General features: G+C 54.2%; 6 protein-coding genes across 6 annotated transcripts; 2 read left to right on the top strand and 4 right to left on the bottom strand.

Annotated features, from left to right (window-relative positions):
* Positions 1-584: 584 nt before the first annotated feature.
* Positions 585-2,802, top strand: B0H64DRAFT_92654 (uncharacterized protein). Its single transcript, XM_062808977.1, has one exon. It carries the CDS (start codon positions 640-642, stop codon positions 2,497-2,499), a length of 1,860 nt encoding a protein of 619 aa, XP_062662646.1. The 5' UTR covers positions 585-639; the 3' UTR covers positions 2,500-2,802.
* Positions 2,722-4,657, bottom strand: B0H64DRAFT_92639 (uncharacterized protein). The gene is made up of 3 exons (XM_062808976.1): positions 4,314-4,657; positions 3,874-4,193; positions 2,722-3,805 (listed from the first exon to the last, which is right to left on the bottom strand). The coding sequence occupies exons 1-3, from the start codon at positions 4,374-4,376 to the stop codon at positions 2,944-2,946; spliced, it is 1,245 nt and encodes a 414-aa protein (XP_062662645.1). The 5' UTR covers positions 4,377-4,657; the 3' UTR covers positions 2,722-2,943.
* Positions 4,658-5,463: 806 nt separating this feature from the next.
* Positions 5,464-6,979, bottom strand: B0H64DRAFT_387283 (uncharacterized protein). The gene is made up of 2 exons (XM_062803201.1): positions 6,649-6,979; positions 5,464-6,500 (listed from the first exon to the last, which is right to left on the bottom strand). Exons 1-2 carry the CDS (start codon positions 6,945-6,947, stop codon positions 5,534-5,536), a joined length of 1,266 nt encoding a protein of 421 aa, XP_062662644.1. The 5' UTR covers positions 6,948-6,979; the 3' UTR covers positions 5,464-5,533.
* Positions 6,980-7,627: 648 nt separating this feature from the next.
* Positions 7,628-8,886, top strand: B0H64DRAFT_92119 (ribonuclease H-like domain-containing protein). Its single transcript, XM_062808972.1, has 4 exons — positions 7,628-7,781; positions 7,840-7,996; positions 8,125-8,368; positions 8,498-8,886. Exons 1-4 carry the CDS (start codon positions 7,686-7,688, stop codon positions 8,619-8,621), a joined length of 621 nt encoding a protein of 206 aa, XP_062662643.1. The 5' UTR covers positions 7,628-7,685; the 3' UTR covers positions 8,622-8,886.
* B0H64DRAFT_439527 (uncharacterized protein) lies at positions 8,737-10,684 on the bottom strand (the record flags this gene model as incomplete). Its single annotated transcript, XM_062806436.1, has 5 exons — positions 8,737-9,029; positions 9,106-10,122; positions 10,176-10,379; positions 10,431-10,528; positions 10,632-10,684. 5 exons carry the CDS (start codon positions 10,682-10,684, stop codon positions 8,737-8,739), a joined length of 1,665 nt encoding a protein of 554 aa, XP_062662642.1.
* Positions 10,685-11,412: 728 nt separating this feature from the next.
* B0H64DRAFT_91961 (uncharacterized protein) lies at positions 11,413-13,951 on the bottom strand. The gene is made up of 10 exons (XM_062808971.1): positions 13,352-13,951; positions 13,209-13,285; positions 13,079-13,158; positions 12,954-13,024; positions 12,813-12,887; positions 12,461-12,687; positions 12,288-12,399; positions 12,101-12,228; positions 11,849-12,010; positions 11,413-11,744 (listed from the first exon to the last, which is right to left on the bottom strand). The coding sequence occupies exons 1-10, from the start codon at positions 13,792-13,794 to the stop codon at positions 11,656-11,658; spliced, it is 1,464 nt and encodes a 487-aa protein (XP_062662641.1). The 5' UTR covers positions 13,795-13,951; the 3' UTR covers positions 11,413-11,655.
* Between the last annotated feature and the right edge of the window lie 163 nt (positions 13,952-14,114).

The raw sequence follows: 14,114 nt of genomic DNA, 5'->3' as shown, positions 1-14,114 counted from the left end.
AAGGGGGTTTTAGAGGAGGGTAGGGTTTAGTTTAGCCTTAACTTAACCGTTTATTTAAATACTGCTTCTACTGTACCTGTGTGTGCCCTCTTTACTCTGAACTATCCTCTGCTGCCCCTTTAGCTCTGATATTGCTGCTAGAGGGGGGAGGGGGGCTTTAGCCTCAGTATCTTGCTCTATTACCTCTCTAGCCTCTGCCCTTTGTACCGGTATAAAGGACTGGGGTCTCTTGTCCTTGAAGTAACTTTCTAGCTTAGTTATAGGTTGAACTCTCAATAATTAGAAGTGCTAAATTTAAGAAAGTAGCTTACAAAGTCTAAAGCTCTATTATTAGAACTGTTATCTTATTTTTTATATCCTTTCTTAAATTAACTATATTATAATATGCCTCTTTACTACCCGTTTGTATGTGAGTTGATATTGTTATAATTCGTATATCGTCAGAACCTTGGAGATTCTTGCCGCCGCCCCCCCCTCCTATGCCAAGAGCGGTGTCGAATGTTACCCCCACCCCCACCGCATGCCAAGACGGCCAATGCGTTTGCCACAGACCCTGCATTGGAGGCTCTGTAGCCGCGCCTTCAGCCATTGCAAGCTTTGAGCGTGCTCACCACCACCCGCGTTTCACCACCTCTGACAATGCCAGACAAAACGCTCAAGGTTGTCACCTATGCTGCCGGTGCGTCTTTAGCAGCAATCACCCTCATTTATGTTTTCGCGCCGACGTACTTCCTCGATAGCGACGCTTCGACCTCTGGCGGCGCCACACTCTCGACGCGAAAGAAGGGCGTTGTGGGCTTGTCGAACCCTGCCAACGACTGTTTTATCAACTCCGTACTTCAGGCACTCGCGGGGCTTGGCGACCTTCGGCTGTATCTAATACGGGAGATACATCGTCGCAGCCTCGATGACGAATCCGTATACGCCCAGCTTGTCCAAGCCGACATTTTGGCCCAGGTCGAGGACGACAACAACCTACCTCGCTTCGGCAAGGACATACCGAATTGGAAACTGGAGGGCTTGCAGAGGGGTAGCGTCACCAAGGGCCTGAAGGAGATTTTGGACGCACTAAACGAACGGCCAATCCACAAAAAAACCATATCCGCCGCGCGCTTCGTGAAGGCACTAGAGGAGGCTTTCCGGCAGCGCATTAGCCGGCAGCAGCAAGATGCCCAGGAGTTCTTGCAGGTAGTTGCCGAGAGACTCTGCGACGAATACCATGCGGGACGTAGGGCGCGGTGGCTTGCCCGGCGCACGGCGGCCCCGGATGGCCAGCCGTCCCTAGAAAAAGGTGCCGCTACCGGTGCTCTCGATACAGAAATGCTCCGGTTACTTGGCACGAGCCAGGGAGGCTTGCAGACCCTCGGCCCGTCAGCTGAGGCGGCAAGGGTCGAGTTGGAACCTCACGACAGCAGAGAGAAAGGCATGGACGGCGAAGATGAAGAAGGGTTTCCGCTGGAGGGCAGGTTCGAGTCACAAATCGAGTGCCTTACGTGCCGGTTTAAACCACGGCCCACGACCTCCACCTTTTGCACCCTGACCCTCAACGTGCCCCAAGTTTCATCGACGACATTGGGCGCGTGTTTTGACGACATGTTCAAGACGGAATACATCGATGACTTTAAGTGTGAGAAATGCCGCCTCTTGCACGCGCAGTCCGTCTTCGAGTCGGAGGCGCAGCGGTCTACATCCGAGGCAGCGCGGGCGAAAGCCCAGGCAGCGGTGGAAAAGCTGAGGCTCGCCATTGAAGTAGATCCGGAGAAACCACCAGAGGATGTTCAGCTCCCCGATTTGCGATATGCTCCCAAACGCAGAATCGCACGTCACATCCGCCTGACCGACTTCCCCAAGGTCCTAGCCATCCATTTGTCAAGGTCCATCTTCGACGCCAGCTACTCATCACAAAAAAACTCGGCCAAGGTCGCATTCCCGGAACAGTTGCCGTTGGGTGGTTTGCTCCAGCAACGGAAATACAAGCTACTTGGCGTCGTGACGCACAAAGGAAGCCATCACAGCGGGCACTACGAGTCCTTCCGGCGCCAGAATATGTACCCGCCCTTTTCCAACCCGAGCACGTTCCAGGCGTCAGAAGCGTACAGCAGGAGGCCCAGTCCAGCGCCGACGCCCCGAATCGAAGCGGATGACCATTCTTCGGGGGTACCTACCGTTCCAGCTTCAGCACAAGAGCCCTCGACCAACGGAATCAGCACTGATCTATCCCCTCCTCCTGACCCATCCGCGACCGCGACCACTGCGGGGAGCTCCTCCGGTTCTTTACGTAACGACTCGGGCAGCAAAGAAACGCCCACTGATACGCAAAATCACGCAGCATCAGCGCGCCGCCGTGCGCTAGCTGAGAAATCCAAACTACGAAAGCAGCAGACTCGTTGGTGGCGGATTAGTGACGAAAAGATCAAAGAAGCCAGTACCCGTGACGTGTTGGGCATGCAACGCGAGGTGTACTTGCTGTTTTATGAGATTGAACGACAGTCTCTGTAGGGGTATACCGGATTTAGATTATGCACAGCTACGCATGTAGACGATTGATAGAGGTATCCTCCTAGCCAGATACACATACAATAGGCATAGAGTAATATGGCCACGGCATTGGCAAACGCGATGCTCGCCAAACCATATTTCGTGGCTGGGGAGGCGTTCGGTCTTTTCTCTACGGCGAACGGGAAGGACTTTTTGCACGGCGCTATGGCCAAAGAGGCATCTGTCATTGACCCAGTGAGTGACTGTGGAAAACGTAGTATAACAATGGCGTGTGCATGTGGGTATGTATACCGGGGCAGAAAGGAACGCTTCGTAAATTCAGAAGCGTAGGCGGAAACATGTGGCTAGCCATCAAATCGTAGCACAACTGCGATGACCGGTGTGTTCAATGTTTGTTCGTCCCACAAACTACTAAGGAGCACTCGTGGCCACAGTGCATGCGTATCATTGTCCCAGCAGCTCCTTCGCCATCTTTCCAGCTTCCTCCTCACTCAGTGAGGGTTCTTTGTGCGCCACTTCAGACTTCGCAGCGTCAAACCGCCAAAGGCCGCCAGTCTTGTCTGCATCGCCGTTCTCGGGCAGGCCCACGGCCGAACCCAAGCCCGTCAGGACTGAATCAGCACGATCCTCAAGCGCAGAGAAATAGCGGCGTTGCCAAGTTTGCCCGTCGGCCTTCTCCTTAGCGCGCATTTCGCGTTGCGCATTCTCGATTTTGCCCTTCTCGAGACTGACAGTGTCAAGGTCACCTTTGGAAATTCCAGCTGCCACCTTGGACCAGGCCCGCCTCGATTCCAGCGGATGTTGCTTCTCCAAAGGAGCAATAATGAGCTCGCTAAGCGGAGATGGATCCCAGTTCCCGATGAGGTTATCTTTGCTGTTGTGCTTCGCAGGGCCGGAATGGATCTCGAAGGACTTTGTCCACTGCCCGGAGACGTTGAAGACGACATCCTTCTCATTCCCAGTTGTATACAGATTGGCAGTGAACGAGTTCTTCTTGCCGGACAGCCAGCCCTTTCCGCTATAGTCGATCTTTGCAGTGAAGCCGGTAGATGAAGTGATATATGAGCTACCATCCAACTCCACGAAGGGCGAGCCAAAGATAAGACCCTCAATGTGAAGAGACGGTAGGGTGATCAAGAACGTGTCCGGTTCCGCCGAGGACGGTACAGGGACAGTGAGCACGGCATGGCCGATCTGTTTGACGTTGATCGTTTTGGAGAATGATGCCTTCTGAGCGTTGTAGCCCTCTAGTCGGACGCCGCTGGGGAGGTTGGTGATGTTGTACGCAGTTGCCGGCGGATGATGGCTGTCGTGTGGAAAAGCGATCGAGTTAGTAGAGCTACCAAACGCCGCCAACGGCAGCGATGCACTCACCTGACCTGCTCACTGATCAACTCGGTGGTCCCAGCGTTGTCCTCCCACTTCCCTAAAAACAGCTCGCCCAAAAAGGGGTTGAGCGGCTTCTTTTCGTTGCCATATTGCTCGCTTCGACTAGCGTATTGCTGCTTTAAAGTGGTCAAAAACCACTTGAGTACCAAGAGCGCTCGCTTCGCGGCGTCCGGTTCCTGCGCGGGCGCGGCGAAGACGGAAGGGTGCTCGCACCAGTACGAGCTGAATTCAGTCAAGCTGGTGGACGAAAGGATGAAGGGCGGTGCGGTAAGACTTGAAAGATCGCCGTTGAAGGACGCAATCGACTAAACCGACACCTTCCGTCAGCAAATGTGAAACGCAACCAGTCACGCCGGGCTGGAGCGTAACGCCGGGGGAGCCGACAGCTTTTCAGCCCGGATGGAGAACTATTGGAAGTTTCAAACCTTGAGAAAAGCGCCCCAGCTGGCTCCGACACCGCCGGCCTGCGTTGGTGTTGCGGACTCCATATGGGCAGCGCGCAAGTCGGTTTTTGGGGGGGTTTACTCGAACCACCCGCGAGATGGGATTCCAAGAAAGTATAAATCAAGCGGGCGACGATCGTAAAGAGTTGTGCAAGACGACGCCTCAATCAACACAGGGCGAAAAGGAAAACAAGAAGAGCCTAGGTGATATTGAAACCAGGATTGGAATTTGGAGGCAAGGGTGCAAGTGGGATGTGTGGGGTGAACAAGCACGTTGGCGGGTTTGGGCTGGCATGAAACCTAGCGCAACCTCCCAAGAATCGAGAGCACCCAAGTTCCGCCAAGACCCACTCGGGCAGGAACCAGGTCGCAGCTGGCGGGGGGTCCCGAATACTTGGCGGGCGGTCCACGGCCAAACTTCGGGGAAACTTGGCGGGGGTTCCAGTTCTTTCGACCCCCCGCGAGGGCGGCTTAATTACCACTATAGATTACGATTTTTTATTACAAGTATTTAGTTGTAAATATCTACGCATATGCTCAACATATGCGGATTATAGTAACTATCGTTATTTAAGTTAAGGTTAGTTTTAAGGGGAGCTTTAGAGTTAGAATAGGATTAGAGTTAAGAATAGTATTTAAATTAGAACTTTCAAATATATTATTACAGCATATACCCAGCATATGCTAGGTATATGCTAATATTAACTTTAGTATCTAAATTATATATATATTATTTTAATATATATTTAGTATATATTAATTTTAACTCTATTATTTAAATTACCTTTAAGCAATATAGTATATAATAGTTTTTAAGATATTTAATTTCTTTTCTTTCCTATATGCTCAGCATATGCTATTATATTTCACTCAATTACCTGTAAGTAAAATTGTCAATGCACTTAGCAACTTCTTGGGGGGTCGAAAAAACTGGAACCCCCACCAAGTTTCCCCGAAGTTTGGCCGTGGACCGCCCGCCAAGTATTCAGGACCCCCCGCCATGTGTATACTCGGCAGGAACAACATCCTGGCAGAACGGTCGCTGCACGCCGACCGCACGCCTACTTGGTCTAGGTAGGTGCAAATGACAACCAACCGTGCATTTGGATCATGGACCACACAAATCCATGCGTTTATAAACCAGAATATCATTGCATTGCATTGCAATCTTGATCGCGCAGTGTACGGAGAATTCAAATCAGTCAGGCTGGAGGAGCCTGTGTCGGCTTACCCTGGACCTCGGCCGCCCACCACTCGGGAAAATCGACCACCTTCTTGCCGCGCCGCGCTGCCTCAGCGCAGAACACCATAGCATGGCTACGAATAACCTCTTCCACAGTGCATCCGACGATTTCTCTCTGTGCCCTGTCAGTATGCCAGCCATGATTCTTAACCTTGTCAACAGCCAGCACAAATCGGCGGGTAAGACCAATATCCCCTCCGCCATGGCCATGACCCTCGGCTTTCGGACGATGGACGGTTGTCCGGCCGGTGCGGAAATCTTCGATGGTGATGGTGGTCGAGTCGGCAAAGATCTCGCCATCAACGCCGTACAGGTGTGTATACCGGTCGCAGATCTTTTTGGTGTGGGCAACCATGTGGAAAACTGCAGTCTTCGCTTTGCGGCCGCCCATCTCAGCGTTCCCAGGCAACGGGTCATCATCCCAGTTGAGTGTGACTACTTGCTCGTCGCACACGTCATTGTCGCTTTCATATACACATCTTCCGAACCAGTTGCGCCGAGCGATCTCTGGCTGGGGGGTTCTCGCATCGTAGTCCTTAGCCAGCTCGGTGAGCATAGCATCTTTGGCCTCCACGCTGCTCCCATAGGACTCGATGTCGGGGAGCACTATGCTTACTGGCCACCTCTTGTTGCCCGTCTCGACGCCCGCCAGTTCTGGGCCGACGTATATGTGTTTTGCCGAATACTTGCAGGTACTCTCGGCGGGACACGAGAGGCAGTTGGTGGCTGTGCCCGCCTCTACTGGCTTCCGACCTCGTCTAAAGTACTGCAGCGACCCGGTACTAGAGACGGTGGTTGGCAGATGGGGCGGAGGGCAATCCTGGGCCGAACAGTCTGCGGGCGAGCACAGTAGCCAGAGCAGCACATCTATGTCGTGGCAGCTCTTAGTGAGGAGACTCGGGGCTGAGGTGCTCTCGCGGCGCCTGGCAAAGTCATCAGCGAAACTCGGGCAAAGCACGGGTTCGAGACTCGAGATATTTTTCCCCGCTGGGGCCGCGATCCAACCGCCACACGGCCATGAGTGTGAGGTTGGTGCACGGGGTTGGGAGCTTTCCACATCATGCCACGTACCAGTTCCCACGGACGTAACTGTGGGCAAAATGCCACCACCCAACAGGTTCTGTATGCACGACAGACAAGATATCGCCGATAACACGGTCCCGTATTACCAGCTTGCGAAGCAGCATGTTGTGCGGGCTGTATCGCAGAACATGTCCGATGGAAAATACGGCCTGTTGCCCCCCGGATACCTTGTTAGATTCCAGCGCCGTGTACATCTCGACGCAATCATGGAGAGTGGTTGCCAGCGGCTTCTCGCACATGATGTGCAGTCCTCCGAGGCTTGCCAATGCGACAACCACTTCGCGGTGCATCTCATCCAATACGCAAACGAAGACAGCGTCGACGCCGAGAGGAACATCCACCACGCCACTCCCGGCCCGGGCCCGGCGTTGTCTCTCGTAGACAATAAAGTCACGCCAGTCGGAAAAGGCGGCACCTTCAGGCGGCGGGGCCTTTGCGCCCCATATCATAGTCTTACCAAAGTGATTCCTCTTGTAATCATCTGGCTCAGCAACAGCGACGACCACACCATTAGTTGCTGATGTCACGGCGCTGGCGTAAGCCCTACCCCGTGAGCCCGCACCGATTATTAAAATGCGCGGTGGGCTCGGGGGAGTAGGTTGTATGTGCTCCTTAGCGTCCGACATTTTGTATAGGTGCCCCGGGGGCGGGCAAGGACGGTTGCGGGATAACTAGGCAGGTAGAGAGAGGGAGCAGGTGAGCAAGGCGGTGTTGCTATACTGGAAGAGGGGTTGGTGTTGATGGGGGCCTCGGGGCGTTTCGATCGAGCCCCTCCAACTCGGAGTGCTCGCCGTGTTGCGATTGGATGCTCACCTAAACTGTCGGTGTGCCTACCCAGTGAGCTTGAAGGTGAATGTCAGCCTGGCTCCCACACGCACATGGACCATTTACACAGTAACCAGCGTCACGGTGTGGGTCATGTTCTCATACGGTGCATATCATGGAGACTCCACCATGCCCCTCGGGCGACGACGGGCCTTAGAGGCACGAGCCATGGTTTGAGGAAGCAGTCAACAGCGACGCAATTCATGTTCACCTCCACTGCCGTAATGTCCGTCAACCATGCCCCCTCGACCACACGCTTGGTTCAGCCAGATGACCCGCTAGTCTGGATTGACTGTGAGGTGCGTTTCTGCCCCTTTCGTTCCAGTTTTAAGTAGCAAGTCTAAATTGTCGCTCTAGATGACCGGTCTTGACCCGGAAAATGATGCGATCATTGAGATATACTGCATCGTCACCAATGGCCAACTGGAGCTACTCGACGAGTCTGGGTGGGGCACGGTCGTGCACCAGACAAGTGAGAGGATGGGCAGAATGGACGAGTGGTGCACCCGTGTCCGTATGTCACGTCCCGTACTACTGTTTTTATCTAGACTTCGGCACCTCTTCTCATTTGCCCCGCTGTCCTTTCGTCGTTGGTTGTGGGAAGAAGTGGCCAGGTAACGCCTGCTAATAAGGGTATGACAGATGGTGAGAGTGGCCTCACTGCGGCCGTCGTTAAGTCAACCGTAACGCCTCAACAGGCAGCCGATGGTCTCTTGGCCTACATACAAGAGTATATTCCCGAGAGAAGTATAGCACTTCTCGCGGGGAACAGCGTGCATGCCGACCAGGCGTTTCTTAGAAAAAGCCCGTACAATAAGATACTCGACCACTTGCACTATCGTATCCTGGATGTCAGCAGCATCAAGGAGGCCGCACGGAGATGGTGGTAAGTGGACTTCCTGTTTTCTTCACCCGCAATGCCCGCCAATTCCGAGTCTGTGGATGCGGGAACTAGACGGAGGTTTCCTCCCATTTCTGGACGCTGGTCACTGACTGCTGCGCTCGAATACCGTAGCCCGCAGACTGCCTCGGCGGTGCCCCGCAAAAAGGGGTTACATAAGGCGAAGGACGACATACTCGAGAGCATCAAAGAGGCCAAGTATTATAGGTCGGCCATTTTCAAACCTGCTGAGTCTTGAGCTGAACCCTGCTCCCTATGTCGGCTGTTGGGAATATCATGGATTTTACGGAGTAAGCTTGGCCCAACCTCGCCGCCCTTACCAGGCCAGCTCCCGCAGTTCGACAATACACCCACTACGTCTTCACATCCGGCTCGTCCCGACCGATGAACTCCTTGAACTTTAGGAGCTCCGTCGCCATATTGATCTCGGGCCTCAGGAAGTCCTGTGCATCCATGCCATACGTGGCTGGGTCGCTGCTGTGTTGTTCAATGTACAGGCGAATCGTGGCGCCCGATGAGCCGGTCCCGGAGAGTCGAACGACAATCCGGCTACCGGATGAGAAGCAGGCGTACAGGCCCTGGTTTGCCGATACCGAGCCATCCAGGTCGGTGTAAGAGAAGTTGCCGGCCCCGGTCACAGTGCGGTCTAGGAAGAAGGGTGGACATGTCAGCCAAAGGTCGACATGGAACCATGCAGACCGGCGTGGGTGATTTTCACGTACCTCCCACTTTGCTGCCGATGAAGTTAGAGTCGGCCACTAGGTCCTTTAGAACACCGACCACCCTGTTGGCGCCATCCGCATCGACGTCTTCATAGTCATAGCGGGTGAAGAAGGTACGACCATACTCGGTCCAGAAATCCTTCTGGATTTGCTTGATACTCGGCGCAACACCAGGGTTCGCCACGCCAAGACCTGCGATGACGTTAAGCCAGGCCACAATTGCCCAGAGGCCGTCTTTCTCCCGGATGTGGTTACTTCCGGTCCCGAACGACTCCTCGCCGCAGATAGACAGCTTGTCGGCATCGAACAGGGCACAAAAGAACTTCCACCCCGTGGGCACCTCGTAACAGTCCAGGCCCTGCTTCTTCGCCACCAGATCAACGGCCCCGGACGTGGGCATGCTGCGAGCCAACCCGTAGACCCCATTCTTCTTGAAATACGGAATCAGCTTGGCATGGTGAGCAATGATGGCCAGGCTGTCACCGGGGGACACGAAGGCACCAGCACCGTAAATCATGTTCCGATCGCCGTCTCCATCCGAGGCGGCGCCGAAGGGGATCTGTTTCTTCTCAACAACCTCGACGAGCTCGTGCGCATAAGTCAGGTTGGGGTCCGGGTGGCCGCCGTTGAAGTCGGGCGACGGCTCGCAGTTCTGGGTGGACTCAGGGCCGAGACCAAGCTCCTTCTCGAAGATCGCTTTGCCATATGGCCCGGTGACACCCGACATGCCGTCAAAAAGAACCTTGAAGTCGCTATGCGTTGCGAAGAACTTCTTGATCAGGTCAAAGTCGAAGATATCCCTGAGCATCTCCATGTAGTCGGCCGTGCTATCCACCACCTCGACCTCGAGGTTCCCGTACGTCTTGGTGCCCAGTGTGGATATGTCAACGTCGGAGATGCTGGCGATCTTGTACGACCCCAGTGTCTTGGAAGTCTCGAAGATCTTGTTCGTCACCGATTCGGGCGCGGGGCCACCGTGCGCGAGGTTGTACTTGATGCCGAAGTCGTTCTGGGGCCCTGCACCTGCGGGTTAGGTACTGTGCACCAGTTATGACGAGCGGGTCACTTACCGCCGGGGTTGTGGCTGGCAGTCAGGAGGATGCCACCGGTGGCCTTGCGCTTGCGGATGAGGTGGCTGGCAGCTGGCGTCGACAAGATGCCATCCTGACCGATCAGAACTTTCTTGACGCCATATGCCGCACTCATCTTGGCGATCAGCTGGATCACCTCGGGGTTCCAGAATCGCCCATCGCCGCCAATTACGAGAAAGGCATCTTCGAAAAGCTGGTGAGTTTCTGGTTACCACGGCTGGTGATGGACCTCACCTTCAGCGCCCTCGGGAATGGACAGTAGGATGCTTGCGACAAAGGACTCGCTGTAGTTCGGCTTCTGGAATACCGTGACCTTCTTGCGCAGGCCGGAGCTGTGGGGGGACCGGGCGTATTAGCATCATTGCGGCATCTCGCAAACGTACCCGGAGGAAAGCTTCAGCGGGTTGTGCGGGGGTGGGGTTGTCGGTGACGTACGTCCCAGGTTTCTGGTCAGTGAAGGGTGTGAAATCAACAGTCTTTACGTCCATGTTGTACTGGTATAGTGGTTGGAATTGAAGCTGCTTGCCGTTTACCAGTGTCAAAAGGTGATTAGCGGTGGGAGCAGTTGGGGACAGGAGGTCGAGACGATGGTTATTTTCGGTGGGGGGGTTGAGCAGCTTAAAACCTCCCGGGTTAGGCACCTTACCTGCAACGAGTATACCTAGGCACCTAAGGTGCCTCATGGAGTACCTGAGGTATACATACTATGTGACTGGAACCCCTCAGCTAGCCCCACTGCCGCTCCATTCTTCGACAACAAACTGCCAGGTGGCGTGGTTTGCGGCACCGTTGTTTCCTCGATGATGGGGGGATGCCCGAGGCCTAGATTTTCATTGGCAGATGCGGATCCATTACTTGACGCAAGTAGCTTGTGGTGCCGCTTCCCACACCTTCCAACACCTAGGGCGCCAGGCAATCCTTCTCCTTCCCGTCACCCTCCCTTCTTGGGCCGTTTCTGCTTGGGCGTTTTTTGACGACGGAGAGTGTCCCGATATGCTCAATTATCGCGGGTTGTGAGCGGCCTAGGCCATTTTCGCCGAGAGGTCGTCATGAAATAGGGTTCAGTTTACGTGGCAACACAAAACAGATAGATGGGAAAGGTAGGGTGCTGGTATGTTTCGATAAGCGAGGGAGAACGAAAGTGAGTCGTGACGTCATCTTTCAAGCTTTAACGAGGTGGTTTAGATTACCTCTGGGTTATGCATATACGTGACACGCACAGTATTCCTTGAGAGTAAACAGCGAGCTGACCTTTGTTTACAATCTATGGCACTTCAGTAGACAACTCATTACAGCTCATAATTGAGGCTCGGTGATGAAAATGGGGCGGGCCAGCGAGTGTTCGCCAGAGACTACTTTTCGGAGAGCTCCTCTGGCGCCGATATTGACGGTGTATACTTCTCGGGCATGGTATGAGCTGCCGCAGGGCCGGGAGGGAAGGGAGGGAGGGGGAGTGTGTCTACGCCGAAGGTTCGGCGACGGGTTCATTCTCAGACGTTTCTGAAACGGCGGGCCTGACCGAGAAAAGCTCCTTGAATCGTTTTGCCGCTACGCCCGGTGGGAGTCAGTACCATCAACGGCAGCTACGGGCCGGCTCGAAGGGGGGGTTGCTAGACGCTCCATGCTGGGACGGGCGGTTTGGCACTACATACCTTCTTCTCGATCAAAATGTATCTCGAATGCCCCAGACTTGTTTTGGCGCATATGCTCCTGCCGATATGTATTGCAAAACACGTAAAGCTGGATGTCTTTGAGCCAGATTCTGTGCCGAGAGCGGCGGCTGAGCCATGTTGGGGATCGGGACTGGTGCGTGACTGGTGAACATGCCATGGTTAGCACTTGGGATTAGATGCTGTATATGACCGCCTGGCCAGTACAGCAAGGGATGACCGAGAATAATTCACCGAATGCGGTCCACACAGGGCACTGCCTGAGCTCGCCTTCCCAGACTGCGGCGTGCAGTCGCAAACCCCGGGATTGCATGTCTTCGTAAACAATCAATGAGTGTTTGAAGCCGTCGTCGATGATTTGGCTAGCCATATTCGCCGTTAGGTCCCCGCAAGCTTGTGCCATAGAGTAAAAGGGGCATACGCTTGGAATAGCCGCTTCTCTCGGCGCAGCTGGAACTCATTTGGGTGGATTTGAACGGTCAATAGGTTGCGAGCCTTGAGGGCGACAAAGGCACAGTAGAACAGTATCATCTCTGGGCCCGATTAGCAAGCAGTATGGGCTAGTATCGCGTGCCTCGGGTCTCAGCTACTCACCTTCCCACGTCAGGAAATGCAGTGCCACCCAGAGTTTGCTGCATTGCTCCGATCGGCTCCACCTCTTCAGCTGTAATGCACTCCCTTCGCGCTCGATGCAGAGCTCATGGGCACCAAACATGGAGTACCACGGAGTGTTGTCCTGCACGGTCCTCATCAGAAAGTATGGGCATTGGTCAACGGAGCTCAAGAAGACGACGATGGATATCGTGTCATTGTCGAAAGGCCTGTTGTATAAAACTGTCAGATACTGCGACGCGTCCGGCATAGGCTGGGCATGTAGTCGGACAAGCGGGTGTCCTGCTGAGATGGGAATTGTGGTGTGCGTTTTGGTATTTTCAAGAGGACTTACCGCCTGAACAGAACCGTTGAGTCTTGCGGTATGGTTAGGTGGCCCAATGGATAAAATGGGCCGTAAGATTTACACCTGGCGGAAGGTCAGCGAGATCCATTGGCAAGGATATGGAGTCGAGTTTGAACCGGTAATACTGACGGTCTTAGGTGTTTCAATGCCGTCCGCGATGGGAGGGGGAGAGAAAAGATCTGTTCCGCCCAATGTGAATGCTGCCCCGGGGTTAGAAAACGCGGGTGTGGAATGCGGCACCGGGAAGGACGAACGCGGTCTTGTGTAACTGCCACGGGCACAAGGTTCTGGCGGACAAGAGTGCCTGTCTGTGGTGTGGGTGGAGCTGTGAGGTCTAAGTCAATGGATATACTCTTCGATATAACGACGAGCTACAGCACGCACCTATTCCCCTTTGCTCGCGTAGTGTGATAATCCGTGTGCGGAGCGTCTCAAGCGTATTGAGGTCAAAGCTCGGAGACCTTGTCTTTGGTTAGGCAAAGGACGCAAACTCCGCATGGCTCGAGGGGTGTGGGCTGGCGGAATACCTAACAAGCAGCTGCTTTAGCAGCGACAGAAAGTGATTGTAGAGAACAAAGCGTTGTGGCAACGGGAGGCCCGCCGCTTCCTCTGTCATTTTGTTGTACATCTTGCGCCATCTTATCTCCCTGGACAGAGTTTTATCCTCGTAGTGGGCTATGATGTCCTTCAGAGTTCGGGATATGCAAGGCAATATAACGTTCAGGTAGTTGGTCATGAAAGGAACCCGCGTGATGTGCATCTGGGAGCGATCGGCAATATCGCGGAGGAGTCTGCTGGAGCCCCGGATTTCCTCGGCCAGGGCTATGAGATGGCTGTGAAATGATTCCGAGAGTGCTGCTCGCAGCTGATCAAGACCCCGAGCGGCAACCTCAGCCTGGTCCGCCTCGCGGCAGCAACCCAAGAGGAGGTGTGTTTCGACGGGAACATTGGCCAGGCCCGGCTGCTCCATTTTCGCGCCTCTCCGTGGGAAGGCGTTAACGGTCAACTGCCGTGGTGTCGTGTGTCTGAAAGCCCAGGATGACGAGTCTTATCGATCGCGACGACGCATTGCCAAACCATGTTCTGCCGTGCGGCCGGCGTTGCTGCAAGTGCTGGTTTTTGGGCGGTCGGTTCGTGGATGAGTGGTGTTGGGATTTTATATCTCAGTAGGTTCTGTTTTTCGGTGCATAATGAACATGTCTACTCGGTAAATGGGCCACTGTAGAGGGTATAGAAGATCTAGAAGACCAAGGAAGAGACGCAGCTTCGTCGGTCTTCGTGGGAGATGAG

This window comes from Chaetomium fimeti (genome assembly GCF_033439085.1).
Source record: "Chaetomium fimeti strain CBS 168.71 chromosome Unknown B0H64scaffold_2, whole genome shotgun sequence".
NCBI lineage: Eukaryota > Fungi > Ascomycota > Sordariomycetes > Sordariales > Chaetomiaceae > Chaetomium > Chaetomium fimeti.
The sequence above is the reverse complement of the archived record's forward strand: the minus strand, read 5'-3'. Positions and strand labels throughout refer to the sequence as shown.